Source organism: Watersipora subatra, chromosome 2 (assembly GCF_963576615.1).
Source record: "Watersipora subatra chromosome 2, tzWatSuba1.1, whole genome shotgun sequence".
In the NCBI taxonomy this organism is placed as follows: Eukaryota; Metazoa; Bryozoa; class Gymnolaemata; order Cheilostomatida; family Watersiporidae; genus Watersipora; species Watersipora subatra.
In genome coordinates this window covers 74198473-74214731 of record NC_088709.1, presented here as the reverse complement: position 1 = coordinate 74214731, position 16259 = coordinate 74198473, and the positions used below count along the sequence as shown (strand labels likewise).

The window sequence follows — 16259 nt, the reverse complement described above, 5'->3', positions numbered from 1 at the left end:
GGCAAAGAAAATACCAGAGTTGGCCTCAGCCAGCAACTGGTTAGTTGGCAATGTTACTTACAATAGCTGCTTATTCCATTTTTGTTCAGCCTGTAGAAAAGCAGATAGTTGCATGGGCAACTGAGAAAGATTAAATATTTTATTTTAAACTAACCGCAAAGTTTTCCTTTTTGCTTTAAATATTGGTATTTGCAGTATTGAGAGCATTGTCACTTGAAATTACAAGCAATGGAAACTGTCAGTTGTCCTCTCCAAGTTCTGATAACTTCCATTGTTAAACTAGTGTTTTTCTTATTCATCTTTAGCACCAGCTAGCATTAAACCTTGTGCTGTCCAGGATTTATTTCATTCTCAATCTGATAGCCTGCAGCACGTGTCTAGATTTTCAACACAGATCACTGTTTTCATGACAGCGGTCCATGAACACGTTCATTGAGGCATATGTCCTTGCATGCGCTTTTGCATGCAAATGTGCATTTTTGAGCTTCTCATCAAATGGATCTCTAAAAGGCTAGTTTTCAGAAGCCAGATGAACTTTTATAACTAAATATGTTGGCAACCTTAAGATAAACACTGCTCAAATATGAGTGAAATTTGGACAAAGGTTTTCCAAAGAATTTGGAAATGCATAGTATTTATCTGACTACTACTACTAACTAGTATTTATCCAGACTAACTGACAAATAGACACACACACACGCACGCGCGCGCACACACACACAGGCACACACAGGCACACATGTGCACACGCACACGCATGCTCACACATGAGCATGCATGCACACACACACACACATACCCATAATGTGGACTTTATTGCTAGAGTGGACTTTATTGCTAAAGTTTTTGGAAGCCTGCTTCTGTCAGATTATAGTCCACCTTTTCAATACATCAAGTTCTTTCTTTGTAACAACTGGTACTAAAATTTACATAATTGGAAACCTATAAGCACATATTTTAGTAACCATAGCATCAATTATCTAAAAACTATGGAGTTGTCTTTCTTTGCAAGAATATTCCCCCTTCGATTGGCGTTCATATGCATCATATTGGCTTATAACAAATGGGATTATTCAGTTCAAGGTAATAACACAAAGACATGGCAATTTCATTAAAGTATAACTAATGCTTGTTCATAGGGTCTGTCAAACAATAGTTCCTTATGAAAGAGCGTTTGCTTGAATATTGATTATTCTGTACCGATCTGTTAAGAAAAAACTGACGGAGCACTTGAGTGTATGTGAGGCTTAGACAAGATTAATACACTTGCCAATGCTGTGAACTTTCAAGATATGGACAACAACAACTCAGCTTTTGACAGAGGTATGTAGGCGGAATATAGCTAAAAAAATCTAATGCACTCTAATCAAACCATGACATTTCAAGAATAATTTTGTGCGCTTGATCTGCTGCTTGAAGCGACAGAAGAGGGATGACTCGAATAAAGCATTCTGAGGTAGTACAGCAAGGTCTAGGCTTTGTTGCTGTTAGCTAGTCACATAGGAATCTAATGAAACTTTGGTCAAGTATGTATACTGATTGCAATGCTATAATAAATTCAATGATTCTCTTTAGAATTAATTTGGAATATCATAAAGCTACTTATAGTTCGGAGACATTTCAGAAAAGATTTAAAATAGAAAAGTGTGTGCATTAAATTATCAGCTTCGTTACTGTTCCAAAGGAATATTATTTACACGCACAAGCAAATTCGTTTCTGCAAAACTTATGACAGGTTTGAAGGTTTTACAGAGAGCATATCTTGATCATAATTTTTTACCAGATTGGGTCTAAGCAGTTGAACCTAACTCTTCTGCTCACTCTGTCTGTCAGCTGTAGAGAGTAAGCAACTCTTATGAGTAGAATCAAAGCCGTTATTATGCAATAACACATTATTTCCTTGTTGCCGTGTGGTGTGAAATTCTTTGTTGCTGTGATATCTGCATATTCATAAAAATTGACATATGCCTGTCTGCTAGCAAATATAAGTTTGCAATATGTATGACATTTTACCAGATGTAAAGAGAACTTTTGTTAAAGTCTAAAAAATTCATTTGGAGCTTTTATTCTATCAATTTAATCTAGCTAGAATGCTCAAGACTTGTATGCAAGGTTAAATATACTCTCACAGTAGGTATCATCTCTAAAACTTATAGAGCTAAGCTGATAAGCTTATGGAGAAGTAGTCGAGCCTTTACCTAGCAATCAAAAGTTATTCTATTCTATATAAGTGTAAAATATTATGCCTTGGACATGTTTCCTTGTTATTATAGTATTGACAATATGAGGTAAGTACTCTTGGTTAGCTCAGCCTTATAGCGAATAGCAGTACAAAGACTTTACTTAAAGCAGAATATAATATATAGATGTGTCATAGCAACAAGTTGGTAAATATAGTCACAGTAGATTATTATAATAGGAAAAGTGAGTCGTAGAGGGTAATTTTCCTGAAGTATTTTTTCCCTGAATATTCCAATACAATTTTTAATTCATTTTAAAAGTTTGATAGTTATCAATAGATTAAGGCCTACATCTACTTTCTTCCTTTCTCATCTAACACAGAACCTGATTTATGCCAAGCGCTATATGAAGCGAAATTGTTCAGAACCTAAGGGAGAATACGAGATAAGAAGCTCTCACTAGTTAAGGGAGGCAGCAAGGAAGTTCTGACTTATTTTCTGATACAACTTTTTATCGTTTGTTAGTTACCTTGTCTTGTCAGCAATATATTTACCTATGACAGCAAAATGGTTGTGGGTTTTTATAGGATTCTGCTGTTCACATCAAAGATCTTTCATGCTGTCTGTTGTGCAGGTAAATTACTAACTAATGTAAATCAGTTACAGCCTATAACGCATGCTTCAGAGTATAATCAACCCGCTGGTCAAGGGTACCAGGAGGTTCCTAGAAGCAGCCCAGCTATGAAAAAATGTCAAGGATACTCTAACTCTCCAAATACTCCTTTACCTTTCAAAGACTATTTGTTCAACAATTATTATTCAACAAAGAGTATTTGTTGAATGATTGAGCATTCTAATCTGTTGCAAGTAATGTAAAGGAATCTATATTACGACCAGTCTATTACTCAGTTCGGTTGGAAACCTAAGCATTTATTGTCACCAACTCTAGAAGCGCTTGCAACAATAAGAAGCCGTAGCAATAATATGTTATATATATTTGAGAAAAGATAGTTCTAGCATAAACAATTGTCAAATGCAAGCATCACTACTGTGATTGTTCGAGGCAAAAGTCATTTTATTTAACAATAGAAAAACATTGAGCCTTGGCCCTCTTGCTGCTCTGCCTTATACTTTTTCTGGCCAGTGCACTGACATCTGTTTGGCACATCAATGTCTAGCTGGTGCATATAGAGGTGCGGAGTGGGTAGCCAGCTAGTAAGGCTGGCCAACATGACAATTTGCCATTTTTGTATGAGAAAGGCAAAATAATACTCAAAAGTACTATTTTAGAATTATTGACAAAATTTAACATGTACTTTTATTTCTTCAAAGTACTCGGATGCGCTACTAAAAGCATATCCACTATTTCATATGGTAACTAATATAGTTCAATTTACTGAGCTTCAGATGGTCATCATAAAAAAATTGAAATATTGCTTCCTCAAAAAAAAACTCAGATATTTCGTCCAATATATTATCTAAAATGCTACAGGCAAAATAATGTAACATATTGTTCATTTCTTCACAAACTAAAATCGGCTAGTTAAATCATCACTAATTAGTTTCTGTAGATTATAGTAGTTAAATGTATTCAGACAGCTCAGTGATTGTCCCACTGCAGAAAAACAAGAAAGAAGCTTTAACTATTTGAAAGAATATTGTAGGACTTGCAGTTCCCAGGAGTGTAATAAACCAGATAGTAGTATGGAGTGAACTAATTGGTTGGCATAGTCAAATTTTTCAATATCTGTGAACCAATTTGGACATGTGACTAATTTGGTGTTGCGTGGTGGCTTTTCAAGCAGAGTTTCATTTTATTTATTTAGATAAAACTAAGTTTACATCTACTCAACATTTGAACATTTTATTTATATGTTAAAATTCACATGAGCTTTAGTAGTTGGAGTTTTCCTATGCTTCATGTTGTCTGTTGCACAGATGAATTACTAACTAATGTAAATCAGTCACAGGCTATAAAGAATGCTTCTGAGTATAATCAAAGAGGATATCAGGAGGTTTCCAGAACAAGCTACCAAGAATACATGAACTTCCCACCTGCTCAGCTACCTCCAAGTACTACCGTCATGAGTAAGTAATGCTCCAGTGATAAAATTACGTTATTCCACTTAGTACAGCTAGGTCATGGCTTAGTACTTTAAAGCCTGGTTTTGAATATAAAAGGGAAGACCTTGATTCTGCCCCATATAAACAACTTCATATCAACTGTGAAAGCGCGTAGGATAGCAAAGTTTTTTTCTTATTGAATTTAATTTCAGCTTGAAGAACTTGCAGAACTTTCAGAACTCGCAGAACTTGCAGGGCTGGTAAAACTAAGCCTGTAGAGCTAAATGAAATAATACCAGAGCTCCAATAGAGTAAATTTTCTTTCTTGCATTCTTTCAAATAAATGATACTTTGAGGTAACTGAAAAAACATAGTGATCGCAGTACACTGAGTCTGATAGAATGTGTGTATTTGTTATGAATAGAGAAACAAATAGTTTCTGTGTAAAGCTCTTGCTTTTTGAGGTGGAGAAGTTTCTTAGTTTTGTCTATTTTTGATATTTCATTACAAAGAATTTCTATCAGTATACCGATAGAAACTAATGTTCTGTCAGCAGCCATCTTTCATTTCTTAGTCGATCCGAAGTGCTCTCAGATTTTTGGCGGTATCACAAGAACTAATACTCTATTCAACTTGAAAATTTGACAAAAACACTGAGAATATATTCCTCACTAAGGGACCAAATTTTGTAACTCTAAGTAAGCCAGAAGTTCAAAAGAAAACAAGGCAGAACTACGCAGCCAAGTTTTCTCCACCTGAATTCACTAAACCGAAAAATATTTTCCTTAATTGTTTAGAGACCAGACTTCCAGTGTTAAACAGTAACTTGATTATGTATGCAATGTTTGCATGTCTGTAATTTAGATTAGCATAAAAATACATTGCTTGTTCTATTTATTTAACTAAATGTTCTAATATAAAATATAATGCTTTGGTGATAATATAGTAATTTCTTGAAAAAAATTTAATATGTAAGATAAGGCAAGAAGCGAATCTGCAAAGAAGAGCTACGCATATTTGCTAAGCAAATAAGTGCTTAGGTTTCCAACCGGGATGAGTCATAGATTGGTCATAGTATAGAATGTAATAATAGAATTTCTGTCAAGCAAGAATCATCTAGTATATATTGAAACTCTGAGGCTACAGTTATTCTGGCTCAGTTGTTTTGGCAGATTTAGCGGTGTCATGCCCACCGAGAGCATGACCCCAATCTTGGCACTTGCCATTTGATAGAGTTGTCTTACTGTAATCTATTGTCAGCCACTTCTATTAGACTAACTGTCGGTATGCTGGGACTAAACCATTTTCAAAGCTTTATAACTATGCCTATTAGTACAGCACAGCAGATGATGGGGAAGCAAGAATTTCAGCAGTTCGAGGAGCATTAACACAAACTAGTTAGAGTGAAGTTCAAAACTACTTACCAAGGTCCAGAAAAGTCTCATACATGTATATGAATTGGGTAATAAAGAGAAAAGAAGACATTGGGTAAAATCAACAAGTGTGAAGTTTTTCATAGCTAAAATAATACTGCATAGTTCGAAAGCTCTTATTTCTTGTAAATGTTAAGATTATAATAATACTATTTATAATGCAGAAATACACCAAGGTCAATTTCATGTCACATTATTCAAACTTATAACAATTATTAATTCTGTTATGCTGATTTGAAACAATTTCTGCAGCTAACAATGAAGAGCGACCAGGCATTGCTAATCCTTTCACAGCCTAATCTGTATTTAGACTTGCTAATGATATTCTATAATTATATATATATATAAATCTCAAAGTCTCAAATCTCGTTCGGTATTTTCAGCTATAGCTATTAAAACATAGGAATGAAATATCTGCTTTACGCTGGATTTGATCTCGGAACTTCCGATTCACCGGACAAGTATTTACCAAATAAGCTACCCGAGATGCAATGAGTTCACCGGGCAATATGAGCAATTATGTAGGTTAAAATACACATAGCACTCTGCGTTACAGTGCAACATCACTAAAGCTTGCTCTAATTACTCTTATTACTAAGTTTAGCAATCAGGATACTAGCTTATTCAAATTTGTCATTGGCAGTGTGCTAGGCTAATGGCAAGTGTCAGGCAACTACATTATTGCCATTGTTTATAAGCTGTTTTAATACCCGTGCAACGCTGAGCATTCATCTAGTTAACTTATGAAAGGAGAGGCAACGACCAATTATTGATTCATTGCAGCCATCTATGGTCTTGCAATGAATTCTATTGGTCAGTGCTCAAATAAAGTAAGCTTTATTAAAAAAACAGAAAAATGGTAAACAGAAGAAATCCAACTAACTCCTCTCAATTACCCAAAGAGATTTACTTGGAATAGTTTTAATTGCAACTTACTCACTTATTTACTTACTTATTTACACGTACTTACTCACTTAGTTACTTATCAACTTACGTATACACCTTTTAGAAAATCCATCACCTTTCACACGCCACCCACGAGCTGTTGGGCATGAAGTCAAGCAAAATATGAGCAACCAACCAATCACAGACAACTTTCAATTGTACAACCAATCACAGCACAGAAAATCAGAAGTGGAAGCTGGCAAGAGTTCTTACAAGCTGCAAACATCTCCTACTAAGCAGAGTGTTGATAGGGGTAGGTGTACAATGCAATTTTTTCAAGCAGATATAGGTCTGATCGCATGAAGTGATACCCTGACAAGGTATAAACCAATGTGGCTACCAATGAGTGCGCAAAGGGCTCATCAATCACGTTTAATGGCCAATGGGTACTTCACATCAACCAATGAAAACTGATTAAATAGAAACCTTTTGAAATTGCAGAGCAGATAACTCCTGGATTGCCTTAATGAGCTTGAAATTCATCTCCATTATTAAAGTGCATTGGGTTGGCTTGCAGATAATAAATAATAAATAAAATAAATAATAAAATTTTCAAAAAGGTAAATATTTCATATTTTGTTTGTGTTTGAGTAGGCTTTACACGTTTTCTTTCATTTAACAATGTAGACTATGTTTTTGTCTCTAAGTTAATAAGGTCCTTAGGCTAATTTGTTTGTTCATATAAATACTACAAAATGGTTGGTACTTTTAATAACAACATGATTGTTATTAACTCGTCTAAAGATAAGCAAGGAACATTTAATCGTTTTATAGACATTACAAACATCGAAAACAAATGCCGATAGTATGAATATTATAATTACATGCTTGCATAACAACATAAAAAAGATGCGTTAATGTGCAAAAGGACTTTGCCTATCTAGTTGGTCATGCTTGGTCACCCATATGTTTGGTTATGGTGATTTTCTCGGTCATAGAAGTTGTCTTCTAGTCTTAGTTTATCTGCTGATGTAACAAAAGATCTTATGGAGGGCCATGATACATGGCATATTACTTTAAAGTGTCACAACTAGGTGGTCAATGCACTTTTGAGCGATGGCTTGTCTGGACTTTATTAATGTTATTTTTATTTTATAACTATATTTAGCAAAACTAATTTAAAAATTAAAGGAAAATGCTGAGACATACAATAACATTATGCTCATTATCTTTGCAGACAATTATTTTATTATCAGATACATCTATTGATACATCTATTGATACATCTATTGATACATCTACTGATACATCTACTGATATGTCTAAAAATGTTCTTAAAGGCCTGTACAACAAATCTAAGTGTATCACGGGTGGTGATGAGTTCCACCATGCAAGTCCTCGATTAAATCCCAACCACCAAATACAGCCTCAGTCTATCGCACAGCATAATCCCTTCATGCAGATCGCTCAAAGGAAGGACCGTGCAGTTAGTGAGTACTAACTCTTTTACTTTTAACTAGCTGTAACTTGTAACTTCAACCCTTGTATTCTTAAATACTAAGTAACCCTTGTACTCTTACTTACTAAATAACTCTGGTACTTGTACCTACTACGTGGTATAACAAATAAAATTTAATTATGCAAGCCTTTATATACAGTTTTTAAAATAAGTGTTAGTGACAATAGAAAATAGCACAATAACAAATTGATGAATGTCACATGGGTGTTGATAAAGGTGGCAGGGGTGTAATGCTGGTCATAAAGGGTTAATGAAGGTAACAAGAGTGTTTATCAAGGTCACAGGTGTGTTGATGAAGGTCACAGGTGTGTTGATGAAGGTCACAGGAGTGTAATAATGATCCCAGAGTGCTAATACATATTTTAGCAGTTCAGTAGGTGTATTCAAACCTAAGCTTAAAAACATTCTCATTTCTGGTTGAATTATTTTCTGTTACGTCTGTTCACATGTTGTGTTTTGTATTGCCATATGCGTGCAAAATTCAGTGATATGCATGACCATCTTCCAATGCGTTACTTCATGACTGTTATGTATAGATGGTGAGATGCTACTCAAGGCCTCTGCGGATAGGGCACCACAGCTAGTTCCTGGTGTTGTCGAACTTGTCGCTTTAACTGTTGATGGAGGTAGGCCTCGTTTTATGAACACCAAAATGCTCGTTTAGTTTCTAATACTATGAAATTATTGCATCTTTTCTACAGGAATCTGCCGCAAAAAGGTTTACCTTTTTTAATTTGTAGTAATTAGTATGATCTACGTCAGTTTCTTTACTACAAAAAACGCTTTTTACTTTTTGAAAGTTTGTCCTTTCATACTACACTGTGAAAGGTTTTGAGAACCACTTGACTGATAGCTAAACCTGTTTGTTTCAGTTCGTAAGGGTTTCAAGGAAAAGAAAGCTAAGGAGGCTGCAAAGAAGCAAGCAAGTATGCAAACATAGTCGTTGAAAATACTGAACATTTCTTCATGTGAATGTAACAGGCGATAAGATGTTTAATAGCTATATAGTTATAAATCTATATAGCTATATAGTTATAAGCTTCTATACTCATGCAGTTATGCAGCTATATAGCTATAAACTTATGTAGCTGTATAGCTTTATAGTTATATAGCTATATAACTATGTAGGTATACAGTAATATTGCCATATGAAACATTTTTATATTCATTTAAGAGCCTATTGTGTGTAGGGCTGGAACGGGTAGCTCGTCCGGTCTTGACCCACCGGGTCAGAGGTGCCCGGGTCGGGCCACCCGACCCTCGGGTCTTCCTTTACAAAGACACGGGTAGGTTTATGGCTAAACGAAAGCGATTGTATATCGCTTTTTAAGTGCGATTGAAATAGAGTCGCGCATAGTCCTAGCGCGAAAGGACCAGGCAAAATAAAACAAGGTGAGTCACTACTATATTTTTACGTCTGCGACAATAGTCTTTAGACTATAGGTGTTTACGACATTTTTGGCAAGAAATAATCAACATGTCAGTGGTCTGGGAGTTCATGAAGAAGCTAGTCACAAAAGGAAAATACCAAGTTATTTGTACAATATGGTAAAGCAAGTTAAGCTACGAAGAAGAGTTCACCTCGATACTATTGAGGCATTTACAACGAAGGTATCCTGAGGAACTTAAAAGCGCGTCTAATTGTTTTTAATTTGAGTTTCTTCCACCGATGCCATAAGTTTTAGGGAAGGGATGGATTTTTGCTTTCCACTATGCTGGGTTATCTATTTCTATATGTGTAAAGTATTTCTTAACTAATCTCTTCTTGTTGATTATAATAGCGGAGTTGAAAATAAAATCTGTAATCAAAACACTTCAGCCGAAGTCATGCCACTAATCTATCACCCATTGAATAGCATTAATCCACCAATGTCTAGCCATAAATCGTAGATTGCATCTATAAACCAAGCCACAAAATATAATGATTGGTGTGATAATGGATCCTTGTATCTTAGGTTATTGATGTCACAACATTAGGCTGTAATAGAACTATCTCTTAAAGGTTGACTTGCAACAAAATTCACATTACAGTTATTTGGTATCATAAGATTCACCATGTCTCACTCTGTTGTGTTGTAGGTGCAAAATATGTGGGAATGTGATTACAAGCTCTTAAAAGCTCAAAAACGAACAGTTAATCGCAGCCACACGGGACCGCTGTAGTTTGGATTCGCTTTCCAAAACGGCTCAAATGGGATGTAGTTTTTACAGGATGGTTTTTGTTCACACTTTCATGCAACCTCATACGTTGAAATATTTTCACAAATATACTTCACGCCTTCAATAAAACCATGTCTATTGTTCTAACGCGCCTGTTTTATCGTCATTGTAATGCTGTCACTTTTAGCTCTGATATGTTCTAACTTACAGTAAAAAATCGTTAGACTTTTTAACCTTAGCTCGAAGGAGTACATATCATTGTCTGGTAATCATGACGAGCCTGTTGGTCACCTGTGATAATTGAAAAACGCTGCAAAAACTATTTGCGAAGTATTGGGTCACGTGATCAGATTACGACTTGACGATTGAATAATGCCGAAACAAAACTGTAAAGTAGCGAGCATCTATATTTGATACGGGGCCTTTGGTAAGACCCGAAGTGTTTGTCATAAACTAGTGCTACGATAAGTTTTAAATTGAGCTTTTTATTGGCCTTTCAATTCACGTGAGAACATCACATGACAAGATGATAACCAAACTGTAATGACTACGTCAGAGAAATAAACAGATTCCAATCTACGGCGGCTTTTCGTTTTTGAGCTTTTAAGAGCTTGTAATCACATTTCCGCATATTTGGCACTTACAACACAACAGAGTAAGACATGGTGAATGTTTTCGATACCAAATAACTGTAATGTGAATTTTGTTGCTAGTCAACCTTTAACCTTAAATGAATAAAAATTCGCGCGTGCTGACCCGGCCCGACTCGATCTTGACCCTCATTGCTGACTCTGAGCCTGGCCCGACCCTGCCTTCCTTGGTCTCGTTCCAGCTCTAATTGTGTGCTATATGAAATGCCGCCTTTGTATTGAAAAAATATGAGCCGTTACATATGTAACTTTATGTAAAGCTTATACACTTATATTACTGTAAAGTCAAACAGTTATATAACAATATTGCTATCTATATATGTAAATTTCAGTGTCTGTCATATATCATTCATGTGCTTAGTTGTAGCGATAAAGTTCTAAGTATGAACAATGTACTTCGAGGAAACTTTGGTCTCAGAACTTTCAGACCTTTAGAACAGCGATCTAATCTACTACAGTATAATGAATGATTGGGCTGCCAGTTATTACATCGGTTAAAATACTGACACCTAAAGCTCGTGGGGTTATTAACTAGCACAGTTCATCATTACACATAATGCGATGGTTATTAAGCTGGCTTCATACATGGCAAGTGTTTCAGTAAAGATTTAGACTATTAACTTACTATCTTACCAGTTAAGTTACTCAATTTCGTTGGGTAATCACTTTCTTACTCGTGCAGTGCCAGGCATTCAGTTAGTGTAACTGTATAGCTACACAGCTATAAACATGTAGCTGTCTGGTTGTATAATTATTTTGCTTTATAGCAGCATGTGCATAGATATTTAGTGACACAGTTGCATAGTTGAAATCTTTTTATAAATTTACAAAATATAACAGAGTAAAATAAATTCCTATATTTTTTGCTAAAAAGTACTTAATACATGAACTAGGGCATTACTAAATTTTTGTGCATGTCAAATGTTTATAAAAACTTATTTTTTCTCCTGAATGGTTCATGCTACTCAAGTGATTCTTAGGCAATGACTAATGAGTCATACTTAATGAACATTACTGTATGTGATATTATAAAAACTTTTGTTTATCTCAAAATTGATAGCCTGCTATATCATGCCATTCCATTGAAATTTGAAAGGTAAAAGGTTTGTTTTGAATGCAAATGGTAAAAGCATTGTCTGATTTTAGATACTAGCTAAGATCTTGAGTTCAATATACATACTCCCTTTGGAAGTGGCTATTACCGGCTTTTCAAAAATCATAGGTCACTTCATTTGCATATGTTTGACATGGTCCTTGGATATGTTTTAATTTGGCATTGTTTGATTGAGGATTGATCACTGTACAATTATATAGTTAGGTAGTTACTGTATATGTGCAGTTATATAGTTGTAATGTTATATAATTAGGCAGTTATGTTGTTATATGGACAAATGGTTTTGCTTTCCTTTTGGTGGATCAAATGGGTAAACAAAAGGCTTTGTTTTTTTTTTAGTATATCAAATGGGTAAACAAATGATTTTGTTTTTCTTTTGGTAGATCAAATGGATAAACAAATTGTTTTTTTTTTCTTTTTGGTAGGTGAGAAAATTGCTATAGATATTTCTCAAGCAATCCTACAAGCTGTAAAAAAACAGCCCAAGTAATGCATACACCAGGTAGGTTTGCTGCTTTATGATATAAACATAATAAAGAGTATTGCATGCTTGTTTTTCATGTTTATTGGACATTCATATCTACATACAGCAATAACTTCCACTGTAATTGTGTGGGTGTGTTGGTGTATATATTAGTGCCCATATTAGTGTGTATGGTAGTGTGTATTTTAATGTGTCAGTGTGTGTATTTTTGTGTATTGTGTTTTGGTATGCATGTATTATTGGGATGTTATATTAATGTTTTTATGTTTTAATGTGTTGTTGTGTTAGTGTGATAGTAGTTGTATGTGTTGTTGTAATAGTATGTGAGTGTGTTAATGTGTTACTGTGTTAGTATCATTGTGTTAGTATGTTAGCCGTTACTGTGCTAGTAGTTAGTTTGTGTACTTGTGTGCGTGTGTGTGCACATGTGCATTTGGGTGCGAGCGTGTGTATTCAGTTGCATGTGTGCGTGAGTGCATGTGTACGTGCGCACTCCCGTGTGTGGGCATGTGCGCATGTGTGTGTGCTTGTGAGCGTGTGTGTGTGCATGTGTGTGCTTATGTGCGTGTGCGTGTGCGCGTGTGTGCTCATGTGTGCATGTGTGTGCGTGAGCGTGTGTGTGCGTGCGTGTGTGAGTATGTGTTTGTTTTTGGTGGGTTGGTGTATGTGCACAAGTGTGTGCATGCATTAATGTGTGTGCGTGTGTGCATGCGTGTGGGTGTGCTAATATGTTTGTGAGCAGCCACTGTGGCTGCTCAACAAAATGTATTACCGTACTTTTGAAAGAATTAAGAAAATATTTGGTTGATAATGACTTACTTTAGTTTATGGAATGCCTTTCAATTGAGTTCTCGACACTCATAAATTGTTGTCTTACATATAAATGTACCATGATCTATCGAGTTAAAAAAATCAGGACTGTACCTTGGCACGCATTAAGGACAATTTCCTTCAGTGTGTTCATGGATTTCTGACTTGAAAGCAGTGTATGAGCTGCGAGCTTATATGGTCTGCTTAAACATGAAAAGAATTTGGGCAGTGCCAGGCTTATACTGCTAGGTCATAAACAAAATGTCTGTATTTAGTATATTTTAATCATTTGTGGTTTACTTTATAATATTTGTAGTGTTTATCTGGGATAGAATTATAGAATTGATTTTCATTTTGCTAACAACTTCAGCAATTAGAGAAAAATATTTTCACCAATACATGCGCCGAGCCTTGTCAGGCTTTTAATATCTCCTATTTTTATTTAGCCTTCTGAGATTTATGTATACAAAACAAACTGTGAGCCGAGTATATCTCTTTATTGGTGATTCTAGCAGAGTCAGCTTACAGTTACCTAAGGCAGACTAGACTTACAGTTTTCAGTTGCCAACTTTGAACTCCGAGGCAGCCATCGTGCATTATATATGCCCTTATAATGCATAAAAGTAGACAACTCCTACAACTTTCTACTTCTTGTTCAGTATAGTTAATTTAAAATGGCCAATATTCGATTTGATATAGTCATGACTTCATTCCACTGGCCAATGTCAGCAAATGCAAATCAGGCAGCAAGAAAAAGAAACAATGGATACTGAAAGTGCTTAAAAAGGTTGACTTGCAACAAAATTCACATTACAGTTATTTGGCATCAAAAGATTTACCATGTCTTACTCTGCTGTGTTGTAGGTGCAAAATATATGGGAATGTGATTACAAGCTTTTAAAAGCTAAAAAACGAACAGTTATTCGCAGCCACACAGGACCGCCGTAGTTTGGATTCTCTTTCCAAAACGGCTCAAATGAGACGTAGTTGTTAAAAGATGGTTTCTGTTTACACTTTCATGCAACCTCATTCGTCGAAATATTTTCACAAATATACTTCATGCAATCAATATAACCATATCTATTGTTCTTACGCGTCTATTTTATCGTCATTGTAATGCTGTCCCGTTTAGCACTGATATCTTATAACTTACCGAAAAATTTTGTTTAATTTTTTAACCTTAGCTCAAAGGAGTACATATCATTGTCTGATAATCATGACAAGCCTGTTGGTCACTTGGGATAATCGAAAAGTGCTGCAGAGATTATTTGCAAGGTATTGGGTCACATGATCAGATTATGACTAAACGATTAGATCAAGCCGAAAAAAAACTGTAAAGTAGCAAGCATCTATCTTTGATACGGGGTCTTCGGTGAAACCTGAAGTGTTTGTCATAAACTAGTGCTACGAGAAGGTACTTAATACATGAACCTTTAATTCACATGAGAACATCATGTGACAAAACAATAACCAAATGTAATGACAACGTCAGAGAGATAAACTGATTCCAATCTACGGCGGCTTTTCGTTTTTGAACTTTTAAGAGTTTGTAATCATATTTCCACATATTTTGCACCTACAACACAGCAGAGTAAAACATGGTGAACCTTTTGATACCAAGTAACTGTAATGTGAATTTTGTTGCAAGTCAACTTTTAAAAAATAAATTCTTGCGACATACAGGCGTTCTAGATATATGACAAGTAGGATTAATGTTTGTTGTGCTCAGTTGTCTTTGTTTGCGAGGTAGCCATCAAGTGGTTAATAGGGTATGTGAGATCGGCTGTTAGCATAATTTAGACAGCGAAGATACAAAAAACAAAAGTTCATCGCCCACCAGCCTATAATATTGGTAGGATTCAGCAAATGGCTAAATGACTTATTATATCCATTGTTGAGATTTGATCCTTAAACTTCAATAAAGAGAATATCACTATATACTATTTAGAGAATATTACACACTAACTATAGTTACTTTATTTCATTATTTTAAACTTCTTGTCAGCACTAGCGTAGTAATTAAAACATTTTTCAATATTATGCTTTAACATCAGTAAAGGCTGAAGTCACTAGATGATCTTTCAAATTTGTCAGGCTTTGATTTATCTTGTATGATCGGGGTCATGAGGCTCAGGCTACAGATAGGTTGTGAGGATGTCTAAGGTCACGGCCATAGTGAGTGGTCAGAGTAGGGACCACTTTTTATGCTACAGTCTAAGGGTGTTTTGTGATATGTTTTAGGTTCACAGAACTCTTATGCGGGGTCCTGAATTTCGTCATCCTTTGCACAATATATGGGTGTTAAAAATACATATACATGTACTTCTGTTTTTTTTTAACTTTTTTCTGTAATCTTGTTTTGCTTTTTTCATTTGTCTAGCTCTGTTTTTATTGTTTTTTTTTTATCCATTATAGTAAAAAGGTTTAATCTGCTCAGGTTGCTCGCTCATCGCAAACTGATCGGAGCGAGAGACACGAAGGATACTTAGTAGAGCCTATTATGGCAGTGCAATAATTGCTAACTATAGTAAAGTTTTTATTACAGAATATTGGAGTGATTACGCAGTATCAAAAAAAAGTTAATTATTATGATAAGTGAAACATGTGACAATTGCGGAGTTTCGCAGAGCTTGCGCATGAATATCAACCCCAAACTCTTGTTCCTATAACCTATCCAATTAATCGCTAGTCAATATCAGCAAGCTGACAATCTGTGTGATACGCCAGTAAGGAAATGCTCACTTGCACAACTCTTTTTTAATTTCTCTGGTAATACTTGTTTCTGGCAGTATTATATGCAGCATACATAATACTACATAAGTGTGAATTGGCTTGTCATTTATATGTAAAAACTAGCTGTGCCACCCGGCGTTGCCCGTGTAATAGAAGAGTCTTTGGACAGAAAATTGATTTGTATTTAATATATAACAACATTTGCCATTCCAACTTTCAAACTACAT

At 35.3% G+C, this 16259-nt stretch overlaps 1 protein-coding gene across 1 annotated transcript; it reads left to right on the top strand.

Moving 5' to 3' along the window:
* Positions 1 to 1292: 1292 nt before the first annotated feature.
* On the top strand, positions 1293 to 15788 carry LOC137388552 (uncharacterized). The gene is made up of 8 exons (XM_068075036.1): positions 1293 to 1323; positions 4119 to 4268; positions 6687 to 6875; positions 7903 to 8052; positions 8618 to 8707; positions 8954 to 9007; positions 9272 to 9367; positions 15715 to 15788. The coding sequence occupies exons 1-8, from the start codon at positions 1293 to 1295 to the stop codon at positions 15786 to 15788; spliced, it is 834 nt and encodes a 277-aa protein (XP_067931137.1).
* The last annotated feature ends 471 nt before the right edge of the window (positions 15789 to 16259 follow it).